The following is an 18,903-nucleotide window of genomic DNA, read 5'->3' as shown; positions in this document are numbered from 1 at the left end:
ATTGCTTGCCAAGGGTTGGACTATTGTCTTAGTACAGGTTGCCCTTTCTTCTGACAAATACATTTTCTTCCATTGTCAAAGATGTTAGGGGGATCTAACTGAAAAAGAAGAGCAATACTGTCAGAGATGGAAAAAATCTCCTCCTGCTTCTTCCTTCAGTATTTTGAAGTTTCCTTGTTTGGAACTTTTATTTTTAAACTTACCACAATAGCTTGGCATTCCAGGATCATAGTAGCAAGAGCACACAGGGCCAGCGCATCTTGCCTTTCCCTTCCCTACCCAGTCAAGAGATAAGACTGCTCCAAGAGAAACAGCCCCTCCCAGGTTATTACTAGAGGAAACATTTGCAAGATCCAGGAAACAAGAAACAAGGAGACTACAAAGAAGACAAGACCCAGAGAGCTTGCTGTTGTCATCTCTCCCTGTCCCTGAGCTCACAGAAACTTCCAGTTGATAACAGCAAAATGCCAAGTGCCAGGACTTACTCTAGGCCTTCTCTCTGTCCCCAAGAGGCCATTCAGAGATATAGAAGGCCTTGCTTTTATGGAAATATCACCATATTTCCCTTAATTTCCCACCCCATCACCAAATGACTTCAGCTTCTACTTGTCAAGGGACCACACATACAGAAGTTACATTGGTAGACAGAATGTGTGCTGTTTTCACTTCCCAATAGGATACTGATTGAATGAAAATTGAGAAGTCTTTAAGAAAATGAATCAGCTAATATCTATGTGAGTGTGTGGGAGGCAGAATACTAAGTCATGTGGAGGTTTTCTTGAAGGTCTAATTAGCTAACCCTTTAGATGTCAATGTTCTCATGGATTTAAATAAGCAGAAGTGCTGACTGATGGAGAATCCTAGCAAACCAAATTGTAGCCAGCATGCAGTCAAGCATGTCTGGTGAGAGCCAGTCTGTCATTGATACAGGGATTTTTCTAAAGCCTTTGATCTCAAACTTCCCAGAAATAAATAAAACAGATGTGGTCTGCTACTTCTTCAGATTTTCAACATTTTGACACATACCCAAAGAACACTATGTGCTTTCATGTCGAGCTAGTTATATTTGATCAGATTTTTTCCTGAATTTTCCTTCAAATTCAAAACATGGTTTAGTGTTAAGCCTTCTGGGCTTAAGCCCCATTTCTTTGAAAAATTCAGTATTTGTATATCTGTCATTGTTAGTGCCTGTTGTTCTATTCTAGTCCTATCATTGATGATATAATACATTGCTAAGTCTTTTAAATGACTACAAGTAACCAATAGTATGAATATTTTGAGAAATTATTTTTATCATTTGGATTATTTTCTTAAAGGTTATATTGGGCCAAAGTGTGATGAGTAATATATTCTTGCCACAAATTTCCAGATTGTTCTCTAAGATAACTGAACCAATATATACTGCTTCCAGAAAAAAAATACTGTTTGCTGATGCTTTGCCTAGGCAGCATTTTATAATTACCATTTCTGTAAACTGTTGATAGTTTAATAAGTCCATGGTACCTTGAAACTGATTTTTATTTATATTTCTTTAATTGCTACAGAGGTTATAGTTTTCCACAGAATGATTTCGCAGCCTTTTTTCTCATGTGTAAAGTAAAATGCCTACTTATTTTCTCTGACCATTTGGGAAGCTAAATCTTCAAACTAACCTCTATCTGTATCCATTCTTCATATATTTTAGACAGGCTACTGTTATCAATAAAGTTGTTCCCAGGCACTTCCCTCATTCTGAGGCTTAGCTTTTTATTACATTTTGTGTACCAAGTTTTTTCCTAACTTTTTTATATTTCAACACATCCATCTTGTCTCCAGTGACATCTTCAACTTAACAGACAGATTTATCTCGCATCCTCAGCTAGCATAAATAAGCTGCTCCATTGGTTTACCTTCTGGCTAGGAAGTGTTATGGATCAAAGTAAGGTATATCTGTAAGTTAGTCATCACTCATGCAGATACCTTAAATTCTTCAAATTTCTTAAATTGATTTAGGTTGCTTCCAGTGTGTTCCATATTTTCAAACTAGCTTGTTTGTTCATAGAATCCATTTTAAACTCTGTTTAACATGCTAAATCAACTGCCATGTATTTGATAACTGCCACTTTAAGACAGGGCTTCAAGTCTGAGAGTGCAAGTCCACTATCTCTTAAATCTGATAGGGCAAGCCTACTATTATTCGAGTTAATGTCTTCTTCCAGATTCATTTCACTATGGATTTGACAAGTTCTATAAAGCATCCATGAAGATTCTAGTTGTAGTATATTACATGTATATATTAATTTGGGAGATTTGTATAGTCTTTGCAAACTGAAGCAGATTACATATATGTATTTCTTTCTGTTTTTATTTCTCTCATTAGAACGTTATAATTTTCCTTGATTAAGTGTTGTGTTCCCAATGTTGTATTACCACCCATATTTCAACACTTTAAATACTTTGTCACACTTCTAGCAAGTCCTACATGCTTCTCAAGGTTTCAATTGTACCTGTAAGGTCTTCCTGAAAAATATACTATTTCTTATGCAATAGGATCCAACTATCCATTTTCTTCTACTCAGTCAGAAAACAGGAAGCATGTCCTGAATCGTGGATCCCCAACACCCAACTCAAGTTGGAATAGGCCAGAGAGAAGAAGAAAGCCCTCAGATGAGAGTTGAAACAACTTCACAGAGTTCTAATTCTGTCAAATACAATATAAACCTACAACTAATGGGCTCTGGAATAAGATTCCTGCCTGACCCTGGAATGGGACTTTAATCTTCTTGTGGGACAGTTTTCTCCTTGGCAAAACTATGCCATGGATAGTAACAATCATACAAGTTCATTATAAGTGATAAATAACAATTTATGAAAAACAGTAAGCACCCAGTAAATGTTAGCTACTATGCCTTTGTCTTCTCATTAACACATACTGTTCTCTTTCCTTGGTTTTGATTTCTTGTTGAGTATTAGGTTCCAAGAGAATGAATTGGGAAAAATAAAGCAGGCAATGTTGTTGGGGTTAACTCTGCTACGTATATAATAAATACGTATTCTGAAGTTGCACAAAGGGGAAAAAAGGTAAGGATCAAAGTAGGCAGTCACAAGTACAGAAACTCAAGGGAGATAATCCAGTAAAGAATGTTGGTTGGCTTTTAAATACTTACAATTATGTAACTTTTTCGCCCACTAGATCTACTCATAATTTCCCCCTCCCACTAATATCAAAAAGAGTTTGCATTCTCTCAGCATGCAAACCAAATAACAACCAAGAGAGACAACTAAGAATGTAACTACCTAGAATTATCTGCTTTGTTTCTAGGCAGAGAGTAGCTGAAGATTATACTTTTTGATTTTCCCACCTACACCCATCACTCCAGTTGTGACAGAAATGACATAATAAATGTGAAAGTGTATGTGTGTGGTACTAAGACAGAGTGTGGGGGAAACTCCATCAGGATTTTTCCTTTAAATGTCATTTCCTCGATGGATCTTTTCTAGTCCTTCTTACCTTACCTGGAAAAAAAAAATCCCTTTTTTGTATCTTACTAATTTTTAAAGTTAGCATATAAAATAAAATGTCTGTCATGGTGTTACACACACACACACACACACACACACACACACACACACACACACACACACACACACTATTTTACTTTCCTTATAACTATCCCCTATTACCATATCCTTTCTAGTCCCTCATATCCCAACTCCAGCTATTTTCACATCTATTTGTATATTGCTAACTGTAGACTCCTCATATGAGAGGAAATGTAGTATTTTGTTTTTCTCTTCCCTTTACTCTCTCATCCCTCCACACCCCTTCATTTAATGCCTTCTTCTCTCTGCACAGTATCCTAGTTTCATGTCATATATAGATACATATACTAAAAAATATTATGTTCAACATGTGATAAAACATAATTGTTGTTCTGAATCTGACTTTCTTCACTCAAAACTGATCTCCAGTTCCGTTCACTTTTCTACAAATGGCATAATCTTTTCCTCCTTTATGGCAGAATAAAACTGCCTTGTCTGTCCATCTGTCTTTTGTCTGTCTGTCTCTTGTATGTGTGCACATTTTCTTTTGCTATTTACCTGTTGACAGGTATCCAGGATAATTTCCTGTCTTGATTATTGTGATTAGTACAGCAACATGGGTGGATAAACATCTTTGTGCATACTGAGTCCTTCAGGCATATAACCAGCTGTGGTATAGCTGGGCCATATGGTAATTATGTTTGTAAGTTTTTGATGACTGTCCAGATTGATTTACATAGTTTCCTGAGATGATCTGCTTCTTCCATTTCAGCATTGACACTGATATTCTTTTCCTTTCTGTTATCTCTCCTTTCTACTTCAAACTTAATCTAGCTACTGAGATCTCTACCAAACCATCACTTAAACAACTGGCTTTCAAAATGTAGCAGGTATCAAAATTACATGGAGGGATCAATAAAACGCAAACTAATGGCCATTTTCTAATTTATTACGTCTAGGTAGGGCCTCTGGTTTTCATATTTAAGGTATTCTTGGATGGCATTGAGGTTGCTGGGCCTGTGACCATGTTTGGAGAACCACCAAATTAAAGTGTCTCAAATTTCTCTTCTTTTCCCTACCCCATTTCTTTTAAAACATTTCAGTGTTAGAATCTTTCTAAACATTTTAATCACACATCAAAATAATGATAATAATTAAAAACTAGTGAAAAGAAGTGGCCCTACCCCATATTGCTTGTGGAAATATAAAATGGTGCAACCATGTTTTTTTTTTTATTTTTCAATACAGGATTTCTCTGTGTAGGTTTGGAGCCTATCCTGGCACTCGGTCTGTAGACCAGGCTGGCCTCGAACTTATAGAGATCCTCCTGCCTCTGCCTCCTGAGTGCCGGGATTAAAGATGTATGCCACCAATGCCCAGTGGTGCAGCCATTTTGAAAAACAGACAATTATTCAAAAAGTTCAATATAAAGTTACCATATAGACCAGGAATTCTACTCCTAAGTATGAACTAAGAAGAACTGAAAACTTTTGGACCTAGAACATTACATATGAATGTTTCTAACAATAACATTTGTAACAGAATGTGGAACCAATTCAAAAGTCTATTAGTAGATGACTGGGTAGAGAAAATGTCATCTAATCATGTTATTTGGCAATAAAGAAAAATAAAGTACTGAAACATGCTACCATGTGGAAGAATGGCCAGATCATCATGCTAATTAAAAGACATGAGACACAAAGGCACGTGTTTTATGTGATTCTTCCTGAATGAGGTACACAGAAAAAAAAAGCAAATCTATGACTGCAGGAAACAAATTAGCAATTGCTTGAGTTTGAAAATGGGAATGGTAAGTGAATGCTGCAAATAGACATGAGAGATTGATGCAGGATGGCAGAAACATTCTAAAACTAGATTATGGTAAAGATTATACATCACCTACTAAACACACCCAAACTGTATACCTGGAATATGAAAATTCGTGGGTAAAGATGTTTTCATTTCCTCTTCGTAGAACTCCCTTACAAGCAATCATGCTATCTATACCCTATACCCAATAGTTGACTAAATTTCCTTTCTTGAAGTACACATATGATTGCAAACTGTCAAAGCCATTATTTGCTGTCTTTCATGATGGCAGTACATTGACAGATTGTTATTCTAGCACTTCGGCCACTTGATCCTGCTTTATCACTATCTTCTTGTTTTTCCCTGTCTGAGTGTTTGACAAGCATCCTCTAAAGAATATGCTTTAGAACTCACTGACTTCACCTCTAATGTATCCAAGTTCTACGCTACCATCTTCTCCTCTAGAGAAACTGACTCCCTTTCTAGACTGTCCTATCTATGTCAGGAGCCTCCCAGGTCACCAGGACTCAGATAGTTTTAATTATCTCCTTTGTCCCAAAGCTCTAGAAACAGTCTTCTCTACTTGTCCTTCAAAAGATGTCTTGCAGTTCTGAGCAAATAATTTGAACAGACATTCACATGAAAAGCAATAATGACATTAAATAAACATGTGAAAAATGTTCAAATTAGAATAATCAAGGTACACAAATTAAGATGATAGTAGGTATAACTTATGTTAGGAAAAGAAAAAAATCAGTGATGGCAAAATTTGGTGCACAGAACTGTTCTAGTATCATGTAGATGGTAATGTAAAATGCCTCCTGAGGAAAGTCACTTTTAAATCTGTGAAGGATCATAGGAATGTTCATATACTGTAAACTAGTAATCCAAACTCCAGATAGTAGTTTCTTTAATAATTGTTTCAGGTAATTGTTTTAATCAGATAATTCAAATTAAGGAAAAAAATCTATGGATAATCAAAATGTTCTAGATAATTATTTATAATGACAAGACACTGAAAACAACCTAATTGTTCAACAATTTATGATTGATATAACAAATTAGTATACAATAAACAGATGAAATATTATATAGCCATTAAAATTATAATTACTGAGGAAGCCTGAATGAAAATTATTTATCAAGTAATGCTTAGTGTACCAGGATACAAAAGCTCATTTGCATAGTTATTATAACCATGCCAGAAATAATCTCCACACCTACAGAAAAAGCAAACAGGAAATTGGAGCAATAAGGTGGTAGAAACAAGGCTATTTTTTCTTGTGCTTAATTTTCTGTAATATTATTTCTACAATAAACAACTATATTTTTCCTGAAACATTAAACATATTTATCTATCTTTTATACTGCATTTCGACTGCACCTCCACAGCTACCTCCCTATTCCAAACACACATTTTAATTTCTGGATGACGGCCCCCTTGGTTACCCTCCAACTCATCTAGTTTTCAAATGCTGCCAAGTTGCCTAAAATGCTACATTTATCAAGTGGCGTTACCTGATTGTCAATAATTTTTACTTTGAATTTATTTTTGTTTGAAAGTTTCATATATTTATATAATGAATTTTAGTTATTTTCTAGCCCCATTCTCCTCCTATTAGGGGGTACCAAGTATTGATACAATGAATAATGATTAAATCAGGGTAAACACCTCTCTCTCAAATATTTGTCATTTCTTTATGGCAAAATGATAAAAAAAATCCCTTATGGCCTTTTCAAGTACACTGTTGGTCACTGCTATCTGTAGTCACCACATCACATACCCACATCAGAGCTTTGTGTTACTGTCTAACTGGGACTTAGTACTCACTGGTGACAGGTGAACAAGATTTGCTCCTATTTGCCATCTGTTCTAGTTCTCCAGGCCTACCCATCCTGGTGCAATGCTTCATTAGTCATACTTCTCTACTCTCACTGCTGAGCACACTCTGTGCTGTCTCCTTCTCAGCATCAGATCTAACACTTCTAGTCTTAAGCTGTGTTTGGAAGGGTTTCTCTACATGTACTCATTTGATTCTCACAAACATTTGATGTTGCTCTTATCCTATCTTACAAATAAGAAGAGATAAAAATAGTGATAGAGATGAGATGAGAAGGGACAAATAAGAAGAGACAAAAATAGTGACAGAGATAAGAGATGAGAAGGGAGAGGGTTAGGAGGAAGCACATGAACATGGGTTTCAACTGAGGGAGTATTAACTCCAAGGCCTTATTTAGTAATAGGATCTATTACTCTAAGACACCATGCTTCATCTCCTCTCCTTTCACTTTCAGCCTTCAGTTTTCTTATCCTTCTATGACTTTACCCGAAACACAAGAAACACTTACCATATACTAGTTTAAGGCGTTTCTTGTTTAAGCATCATGTTCTTTTGAAAGTTTTTATAAGGAAAAGCTGGCTTAAAAGCTATGAGACCTTGAGTGGAATACTCACTCACTCTCAATCCTTTATCTGAGTTGGCAGTTCTCAATGTGTGGTCCCAGGGCCAGCTGTGCTAGCATCAGCCAAGGACCCAATTAGAAACGTTGATTTTTGAGGACTAATTCACACCTATAAAATTTGATGTTGGGGGGCAGAGTCCAATGGACTCTCATGTTTCAACATGCTCTCCAGATATTTCTATTGCACATTCAACTCTGAGATTCAATACCCTGGTCTAATGCCTATCTGCTGGAATTGTTACAAAGTTCTGCCATAAGTTGTGCAACTCAACCCAAAGCACATAAGGTTGTTTTGCAAGTAATGATGTATTATTACTGCTGCTGAACTCTGTGTGAGCTTCTATTTTCTGCTCAAGCTGTGGGCAGACAACACTTCTCGCTGCTCTCTTACTAGTATCTCCCACCTTGCTAAGCAAAAGGCAGTGCCCATGCTAAGATTTTAGTAAGACTCTCTTACTTCACTGATGAGTGAGTAGGAGAGGCATTTTGGAGACTGCTGAGGTGTAGAGTACTGTTTCAGAAGCAAAACTACTTGGGGCTAATGAGGGGCTGTAGGCAAATGAATGTGTTTGTGTGTACCTCAATTGCTTCTCTCTATTAAATGGAGAAGAAACTACACCTACACTGATTATACCTATACTACAACCTCACAGTTGATAAGTAAAGACTTATAAAAATGCATTCCATGGTGCCTAAAACATATTAACTGAGTTATTTACTGCCTTGGGGTGTCACTCTATGGTGAAGCACTTGCTTAGTGTACAAAAGACCATACATTCTTTCCCCAGTGTTGAAGAAAATAAAAAGAAAACAGGAAAATTTTAGCATTGTTTTTGTGACTTTTCACCCATGCACTAGTGAATAGGTTCTATTTCCCCCTTTGGCATGATAAAATACCACTTGAAATATGTCTCTGTGTTAAGCACATAGAATAAGGCTATGCTCAGGTTATGGTATCTTTTTTAATGGTCTCAGTCTAATAATATATGAAACCTGACAGTGTCATTAGATTAAAATAATACCCATAAGGACATAGCATATAGCAGTCCAGAGCTTGTGGCAAGGGTTGGGAAGTGGTGGGTCCAGCCATGGAATTTCTGCCTAAGACTTAGAATCCTGAAGCATTTTGTTGAGGAATCTATTTGCAGTCTGTCCTTTATGGATCCCGATGGAAGCAGGTTTAATGGGGATGGGGGCAGGAACTTTGGTGTCAGACTCTCTGAAACCTAACATGATTATTTGCTGTCTGTAACCTGGGTTAAATAACTTCTCTGGATCTCATCTATAAAAGAGGCAGCACAAGAACTAGTATGGAGATCAAATGCAATGTTGAATGTAGAATGATCCATCCCAGTGACTGATAATTATAGATGATTAATAAATATTGGGCATTATCCTCTTTTCCATTGCAGGGGAAATGAGTAATCTTCCCAGACTTTGGAATGAAAGAAAGGCCAAACTAATTCCAAACTATGCTATCAAATCATGGGGCTAGTATTTAGAATGCAGTTATGAATTATGCCAAAGAAAGTAGCTTTCCCTCTAAACAGTTTTTAGTTTCCTCTAAGTAGCAGGTCTTCTTCTAAGAGCTACAACTGGGTAGCTGGTTAGGTTGCTGGTACAAGGTATGATTTTCCTCTTGTTGAGTCGTCCTGCAGTCCAATGAGACAGCTTTTGGTTACCACCACAACTAACTGTAGCTCTTTCCTTTAAAGAAACCTCTAATCGGTGTTCCCCAGGGAGGAACCCCTAATTGGCTATACAAGACCAAGCGGTCATGCCTAAAATCACAGACATGCAAGCTTCACTAAAGGACTCAGTAGGCTGCATATATAAATTTATATGTGTGTGACAATAATAGTCAAAGAAAATAGGCCATACATTTGAGAATAAGTGGGGGCATGGAAGGGTCTAAAAGGAGGGGACATGGGGAAAGGAGGGAAGAAAGGGAAAGGTGAAATGGCCTAATTACATTTGAATTAAAAATAACGGAGAATAATGTAGACCACCTAAAAGAATTCTGGACTATTTAAGGACCAGCAGACCATGATTCTCCTTCATGTCTCTTAGTGCCTTCACTCAGAGATGAGAGTCACAGCTTAGGGCCTTCTTTTCTGCCTTCTGGAGATGGCAATGTGAGGCAAAATCATTGAGAACCCTCTTTTACTAACTGGCCTGAGAAAAACTGGCTGAAAGAGCATATCGAAATGTTGTACAAAAAAGATGTGACTAGGCAAGCAGCGAGCTCAAAGAAAGTGACTATCTACACCTCTTGATTCACTTAGAGCCACCACCTAGGACACCTCATCTCTAAGGAACATGAGTGCCGGGGACTGTGATCTACCATTTTAGGAGTTAGATTACCATCCTCAGCAAAGCAGTCCTTTTTTATTTCTTTATTCCAAGTTGTATGTGCCTTTCTCCAACAGTTGTAACCTATAATCACATGTTTATGGCCCATAAGTTCTCAACAAGTCTTACTAAAAGTGTGCTGTCAGAACACAAGAAGCAGGTACTTCCAACAACCTAGGACAAAGAGAAGAGTCCCTCCTCTTTGTTGAGCCCAACTGTTTGTGGCCACTCAGGAGGCAAGCACAGTTTATGCCTTCTCCCACGTTTCAGCATAGTCTTGTTCTCTATGTCTTTGGATATATCTAGACAGGGCTGCCACAGACAGACATACCTTCCCAGCACTGCTGACTATTCTAAAATGTCCTCACAATCTATCTGGTCTATATCCAGATGGTGGTGGAGGGAGCACATTGGATTATATTTATGGCAACAAGTCCTTGGTGTGAAGAGCAGACCAGTTTTGCCAAAGAAAATCAAGCAAACCAAAAGTTGTAGCATTTTCTAAAGAACCTCAGAGGCACAAAATTAACCCCAACTGCCAGAGCAGTCACTTACCTCCCTGAATGGCTAGTTTTCCTGTTGCCTGCTATTGGCTTCCACTTGTCCCCAGGAAATTCCTGCAAATGAAAATTATGGTAAGTTAGGGAACTTTGAACAGCCAGGTATCCAGGTAGTTTCAAAAATAGCAGTCTGGCCAGGTTCCTTGGCTGGTAGCATGAACTCTCCCAGACTGTTCACTTGGAAGGCTGCCTTTCTCTTGGGAAGCCTGCTGAGCCACTGCAGTCATGCAGATATCCAGAAAGCACTCAGGGACCTGGACACTGTGGGCTAAGAATGTTGAATTTCCCTCCCACTGCACTCCCCTCCCAAACCACTCCAAAAACCAGTTTAGCATGTTTGCTGTTTGCTCTAGCTCTTGCTTGCACTGACGGCTGGAGATCTTTTTGTTTATCCTACGGGATGAACCTGTCCATTTCTCCTGCTTCTTCCAATTTAGAAAGTATCTTCTTGGAAGCACTGACCTAGAGGGGGGTTTGAGGGCAAGAGATACTGCTGCAGAAACCCTCCTCTCCAAGGCTTGGACAAGGTAGAGCAGACATGTCAGCTACCCTCATCCTGCAGTTGTTCTCCCTCCTCTGCCCACATCTTCAGAGAAAGGCTGACATGAGTTCATCTCAAGGACATCGAGGATTGGGTGCCCTGGTTCACACATTATAGGAGTAGACTGCCTACTCCTGAGTTGTTCAGCCATGTGCCATTGGTAAAAATTTCCCTTTATTCTTACTAGAGCCTGAACCTGAATGCATGTTTGTTTTGCAGATTCCTCCTGGTTTTGCATTTAGCACTCTCCACCTGGAGACTCAGAGCTTAGCCTAAGAGAAGGCATTTTTTCCTAAGCCACAGTGATCTTCTAAATTCATTTTGCTCCAATACTGTTATTATTAGTCTTTGCCAAGGTTTATTGCCTTAGCCCCAGCAGGCCTCTCTTTTGGGGACAAACACCTGGTGACTCCGAATGACATAGGTCTTTGGTGTCAGTTATACTGGCAAAGACATTTATTATTTGTGCTCTGTGAGGGACATTCTGTCACCACTTCAAACTTCAGTCTGCTATGTAGCAAATAAAGATTGTCAGTGAGGACCAAAGGAGCTGTGTAGAAAATGACTGGCACAGTGCATGCTATATAGAAGGCTCTGTGCTCACAGAACTTGTGAGTCTGTTGCAGGAAGGCCACTTGAGTGTATAAGACCAGCCTGACCAATACAGACCCTGCCCCAAAGAAATCTTTCATTCTGGATGTTAGTATGAAAAATAATAGTTTCTGATTCCAGCTTTCACACAACCAGAGAGCTGTCTGTTCGGGCACAGCTGAGCAATTCTAATAATTTGTACTTCACATTCTGTCTGTCTTGACATGTTTGTGAGATGTCACTGCCCACAGAGGCACCATAATGTGTCCAGCCATAGCACAAGCCAGGATTTCCTGTCCATGCTCTGTCTAGTCCTGTGGAGGTGCTTAGAAAACAGCAGTGGGCAAATCAGACAAAGCCCTCCACCCACTCACACTGACCTTTCAAGATTCTCAGTATTATTTTCCTCTTTTGCCTGAGCCACTTAGTATCCTATAACTGGTCTGTGTTCTTTGAACCAAAGAAGCAATAATACAATAGGTAGAGCAGTTGAGGACTATAGTAGAACTTTCTGACTTCGTGAAAGTGATATTGCTAGCAGCCATCCTGTTTCCTACATGGAGAGAAGGCCTAGGCTTTGCAATCTACTTACAGAGAGGCAGGTAGGACACACTGCAGAACACAGTCTCTGCAGCTAGAAGCAGAGCTTCATTTTCCACATCTGTCCTTCACCAAGTGGATGACCCACACTCCCCTTTAGCTCTGTTATATTAGACATCCATATATGTTAATACATACACAGATATGTTATATGGTAAACATATATATGCTATACACATATGCATATGTACATGTTATACCCATATATATTAATATAAATATTAATATATATTAATATTTGTATACATTATACCATAAATATATGGGACTTGTGATATGGTAGCATAATCATGACAAGGATACCTATTTCTCAATTGCTAGAAGACTCAATGCATTGATACATCTAAAGCACCCAGAATCCAGTGGACAGGCTTATACAAGTTGTTTTCATGTTGTTCAAATCCAGTTCTGTACCTTGTAAGCTGTTGTGATCTCTCTGAGACTTGGTTTCAGCTGTAAGTGTTAAGTGAAATCAAGTGGTGATATATGTAAAACTAACAGGCCTAAAGTATGTGTGATGTAAGCATATGCTGATTTCACTTCTCTAGATACCACTGAGCCAGAGCTAGTTAGCTCCCCAACCTTCTTCATGGAAGAAAGAGCAGGCTCTCGGCAACTACCTTAGTCATCAGAGCTAGAGTGTCTAAACCCATGCTGCATGTCTCGCAGGGTCAGTAATACAGGATTCCAGTGACAAGGGTAGAAACAGAACATTCCTGCATACATGGCCATCCACAAACTCATGTCTAAGCAGATATGCTTAGTGAGTCTAACAGACATTAGGAACCCAATGTTTCCCTTCCTCCAAGTACAAAAGGAGAGCTATGACACAGGCACAGCCAGTTGCTGCCACCTGTCAATTGAACTTCTTTCTCTTTTGGAGGTGCTGGTCCTGAGACAGCACCCCTGTAGTCATCTTCTTCCTTCTTTCCATTCAGCTTCAACTCCTGTTCCCTATTTACTTGCTTATGAGTACAGTACTTCTTCCAACCAAGATTTTCAAGTTAAGCCAAATTTCCCTTCATCTTAAAATAGTTTCCTCATAAGATGATTACTATCTAGTAGTCACTGTTCTAAAGGCCTTTGCATGTTTGCCATTGAATCCAACTTTTGAAGCAGGTGCTATTATTACCTTCATTTATTAGACGGGCAAGATTAGGTACAACAAAATTCTGGGGAAGGAATTTAAACCCAGTTAGTCTAGTTTCAGCTTCAATGCCTTTGGAGCATTATCTATATTTCCTCTTCTATTTTTCAGCACTGTGAATATTTTCAAACATGTCAAAAAGATGAAAGCAGTTTACAGTGAACATCCATGTATCCTATCTAGATGCTACAATTAACATTTTTGCTGTATTCACCTTATCATGTACCTCTTTACTCCTCTACTCATCAACCACTACATCTTAAATTCTTTAATGCCCTTCAAAGTAGGTACCAACAACTGTATCTGCATAAATTGAAAGACTTAAACAACATAGAGTGATTCCTTAAAAGCCACAAGCTACCAAAGCTCACTCAAGAGGAAACAGACAATCTCCATAACTCTGTTTCTATTGTGGAAATTAATGTGTAGTTTCAGGAATTCTCACAGAGAAAATTCAGGCCCAAATGATTTCAGTGATACATTTTGCCACATGCTTAGAGAAGAAATAACAGCAGTGCTGTACAAATTCTTCCTGCAAACAGAAGAGCAGGGATGCGTCCCACCTCATTTAGCTAGCATTACCTAGTTAGAAACAACAAAGATTTCACAATACAGACCAACATCTGTAATAAATGTAGATTTAGAGGGCCTCAACAAAATGCTAATAAATCAAATCTAGCAGCATAAAAATTTTACTACATTATGACCAAGTGGGGTTTATTCTGGGAATGCTAGGTGGGTACCCATTTCAAAATTTAATCAATATAAACTCACTATAAATTTAGACAAAAATTAAAATGATGTGGGTGAGCATCTTAATACAAATAGGAAAGCATTTGAAAAACCCAAATCCATTATTAATTTTAAAAAAGAGCTCCTCTGATGCTAAGCCTAAAGGGTTATCTTTCAACCATATAAAGGACAGAGAACAATCATTACAAGATTGTAGCCATGAAACATCACAGGGAAGCATTGAAAACTGCAACATTGTTGCTCTCAGCATTCTTTCTGAACACTGTATTGGGGATCCCAGGAAAGAACATACAGAACATGAAAAAACACAAAATTCCTTCTATTCCAAGTTGATGTGACCTCCTATGTGCAAAATCTTCTATAACCTACCAAAGATGTACTAGAATTCATCAGGGAGTTCAGCAAGGTTCAGGATATGAAGCTGATATACAATGTTCAACTGTATTTATATGTAGAAGTAACAAAGCATTTTAACTTAATATTCAGAAAACAATATTGTTGACTATAGCTTCAAAGCCTATTGGAATCTTAGGCATATGTAAAGCAAAATATGTATAAGATGCATAGGTGGGAAATATAAAATAATTTGTATACATGAGTATACCTCAAGATTATTTTAGCATGCATGTTAAAGTTTATCATTTGCTTGTACTATTTTAGGTGAAATGTGTTTCCTATGACATGTACAAATATTAACGCACATTTGGTGGTTGTTGAATATACTCATGTAACTCTAGTCCATATCAAGCTACTTTGAAGTGCTTTCATGCCCTTTCCCTTTTAACTTCCATTCAAATATATACTGGCAAACACTGTTCTCCACCTTTTTGCCCAAAGGAAGAGCCATGTTATCCATTCGTCGGTTGATGGACATCTAGGCTGGTTCTATTCCTCAACCATTGTAAGTATTGTAGTGATAACCATGGGTATGCAAGTATATCTGTGGCAGGACTTAGAATCCTCTGGATACTATATATAATGTAATTTTATTTAGTCATAAAGAAAAGATAAGTACTTATCCCTAGCATAGGTGTGGATTTGGTAGTCCATTCCATATAGAGGAATACTCCCTGAGCCAAGACACACGGGGGTGGGCCTACACCCTATCCCAAAGGATATGATAGACTCTGATGACACCCTATGGAAGGCCTCACCATCCAGGGGGAGCAGAAAGGATATGTGATAGGAAAGGTTTTATTTGGGAGGGGGCGGTAGTAGGGGAGGACGGGAGGGAGAAGGGAACTGGGATTGTCATGTAAAACAATCCTGTTTCTAATTCAAATTTAAAAAGTTGAATAAAATGAGCTCTACATGTAAGCATGTAGAGCTTGTGTTCACTGGCCACAAACATACAAATCTGCTAGTAGAAATACTGCATTATTTATTATTTCAAATATAATTTATTTAACTCAAAAAAGAAAAGAATAAGTCAGGCCATTTGCAGAAAAAATGGGTTGAACTAAAAAAATATTACATTAAGCAAAATAAGCCAGATTCAAGAAGACAAATGGTACGCGTTTTATCTTTTATGTGGATCCTACCTTTTATTTTTTATTAGGACTAGCTGTTATATAAGTGAATATATTTTGCCTTTAAAAATCATGGAGCTTCAAACTAAAATCATTCCATGGTTTGCTGAAGATCACTCTGATACTAATTTTACAGTTAGAACAAATTCCAGTTCTGATAATTTTAAGGAGCAAAAATTATTTTCCCCAACCTGTAAAGTCACATGTGTATATTGCAATCTTGGTGGCTGAGTGTAGAGAAGGGGCTACATCATTGTAATGAATTATAATTCTATTTTAGAATAATGAGTTTCACTCATGCATGAACCAAGTCCTCACCTGTAGTGATGCCTTCCTAGATTTCCAAGCATTGCCAGATGCCAGGCTGCTGTCCTCAAGGGCACCATGCGGAGGATTGTGATAGCAAGCCGTACACCGAATGCATTGGTGGTGGTGGCACCTACAGTTGTGGCAGTTGGGCAACAAATTTCTCTTTAGCAATGCAGGACAGATTTCTCCAGAACAATAAATGCAAGGATCATGCATTACAGTTCCCTGAACACTGCAGGAATAGGAACAGGTCCTGTGATAATCGAAATCTCCACAGTGCAGTGGCTTACAGCACAGGGAATTTTCTAGACCTTTGGTAGCAAAACATTCTGGGTAATTGGGAGTTTCTGCCTGAAGTGGTGACATGGAATGATATGATTGGTCTACAGCATGGTATGTTTGGTCTGTGGAATGATATGATTGGTCCAGGGGATGGCATCTCAATTCCCTATAGCTCACTGACTGGAAGTTTTGGTCTATAGGTTTTGGTCTCTGGGAAAAAGTCTTGTTGCTATGAGTAGTTAAGCCTGGCAAATGAGATGTAGATAAGGATTTACTGCTCTCTTCAAAGAACTTTCGTCTGTCTGCAAATGGCAAGAGGATGGCTTCTTCCCCTGCTTGAGCAGTAGATGTCTTCGGTTCTTTGTTGTCATTTGGGCTGGAAGGACCTTCTGTGGATAAAGGCACCTGTGACTGTGGGTTATATTCTGGTGAGCATCTCCAGTGACCTCCACAGACCCCCTGGGGAGCATTTGCTTTGTCAGTTTCTAAGGAGGATGAGTCAGATGCCTTCCACCAGGTGTTCAGGCCCAAAGAAGACTGGCCAGACCTCTGGCAAGGGCTTATCCTTCCCTCTAAGTCTACCCTAGCTTTGGAGCTCTCGGAGGCTTGGCTGAGGCACTCTGAAGACCTAGCCCTGAGAATCATGTTTTTGTTGAAGAGCTTGTCTCCAGGGCTAGGGACTTTTTTATATGAAGACAGAAGAGACGAATTAGAAGCAGAGAGTGGAGGGCTCTCTGGAGGCTCTTGGGTCTCTTGCACTGGCTCCTTAGTGTCACACAACTGTGACAATGGACCCTTACTTTTCTGGAGCTGGGCTTTCCTCCTCTGAATTTCATTCCTAAGATTGGTAGCAAACCTCTCACTCTTCCGCCGGTTTTGGATGGAGCGTCCGCGGGCGCCTCCGCTTCTTCTGCCACCCAATCGGCCACATTCCTTGGTCTCACTGTCACCTTCGTCAGTTGCTTCTGTGTGACCAGCTTCTTTAGAAGTTGAAAAGAAATCTCTGGCTTGTTGAATGGAGGAGCAAGTGGCAGAGGGCTGTTGGCTAGCCAAGTCACTGACTGTTCTGCTTGCTCTGTTTGGGTCCAAGTAAGTTCGTTCTGGCAGGTGTCCATCAACCTCTCCAAGTGGGGAACCACTTTGGCTCCGGTGTACTGAACCCATCAGCTTATCATCTATAAGCTTGGTCTTCCTTTCATTGCTAGGCTGGTCCTGAGTGTCTCCTGTGGGGAGACCTGAACTTTTCTTTCCCTTAGGGTTGTTGTGCAAAGGGGACACAGTCCACTGGTGCCCATCCTGCCCAGTTGGCAACTCCATCCCCTTGCTGCCTCTGGAATCAAGGTGCACTTGCTGCAAGTGGGAAGCCAGCAGCTGCTCAGGGGCACTATGACGATGCTCTGTGGTTCCTCGGAGGCGTGGAATGGCACCGAAGGTCAAAGTGTTAGCCAAATCTGCTGGAGCATCCTTAACCAGGCTGAACTCTCTGCTGGAACCTTTGTCATGTGTTTTTGGGGAATCAAGAGCTTTAGAGGAGCCCTCTCTTAGTAGATGCTCAGAGTCCTCCTGGCTGGATTCAGAAGGTTGGCTGAACTCACAGTTCTGGTGACCCTCACCTGTCACTTGGTCTTGCCCACTAATGCAGCAGAACTGGTTAGGGTCCCTTGCAGGAAGCACTGTCTCTAAGCCTTGTTTCTCCTTCTGTTGCAACGAGTCCACAGGCTCAGATGTACGGCGCTGTTCTCCATTGAGGAGTTGGGCTCTAGAGGCCTGAAGGCTGTCCCGCCTCACTGGAGGCTCTGGTGGACCTTGGACCATCTTGGCAGGTCCTGAGTGCTGGCCCTCCTCTGGGCAGGATGATTCATGAGAAGTGGAGGTCACATGGCCCCCACTGGTACTGTGGCTAATTCCTGAGGTCTCAGATATATTAGATCGGCCATCAATGGCTTTAGTTTGTCCTGGGCCTGGCATGACACAGTCTGTGGATGGTGGTTCCTCTGGCCTAAGGGATAGGGCACAGTCAGAGGCATTTGAGCTAGCTGAGAAGGAGCTGTAGGCTGAGTCACGCTGGCTGGGGTACATGTTCTGGTCAATGGGTAAGAGGTGGCCCTCGTAGGTAGCTTGGCCTGGCTGTTCCAGGCTCTCCATGCTGCCAATAGAGCTGCTTTTCTCAGTACTGCAGTGCCGGGAGAGGGGGCACCACTGTACACACACGTCACTGTAAGACACAAGGTACACACATTAGTTAGCCAAGAAATCAGATACTTTTCTTACTCTGCCCAGTCCACCATGGGAAAGGGCGGGTCAGGTCAGAGCCACCCATGTTACAAATGAAAGGAAAATGAGACAAAGGGGAAAGAAAGGGAAATAAGTAAGGACACTGACACAGTCATACCACAGAAACACAACAAATGAGACAGGATTTCCTATAGAGGAAGAATGAGCAAA

At 39.7% G+C, this 18,903-nt stretch overlaps 1 protein-coding gene across 4 annotated transcripts in view; it reads right to left on the bottom strand.

The window, feature by feature from the left end:
- The window catches only part of Shroom4 (shroom family member 4), a 217,076-nt gene that overhangs the window by 30,099 nt on the left and 168,074 nt on the right, over window positions 1–18,903 (bottom strand). For all 4 annotated transcript variants that reach the window (XM_027433338.2, XM_027433334.2, XM_027433335.2 and 1 more), the window contains exons 4-5: window positions 16,186–18,673; window positions 10,702–10,763 (exon numbers count right to left, since the gene is read on the bottom strand). In XM_027433338.2, the coding sequence (XP_027289139.1) occupies window positions 10,702–10,763; window positions 16,186–18,673 (2,550 nt within the window). The remainder of the gene's footprint in view (window positions 1–10,701; window positions 10,764–16,185; window positions 18,674–18,903) is intronic.

Source organism: Cricetulus griseus, chromosome X (genome assembly GCF_003668045.3).
Source record: "Cricetulus griseus strain 17A/GY chromosome X, alternate assembly CriGri-PICRH-1.0, whole genome shotgun sequence".
Taxonomy (NCBI): Eukaryota; Metazoa; Chordata; class Mammalia; order Rodentia; family Cricetidae; genus Cricetulus; species Cricetulus griseus.
This window is presented reverse-complemented; position numbering and strand designations above follow the sequence as displayed.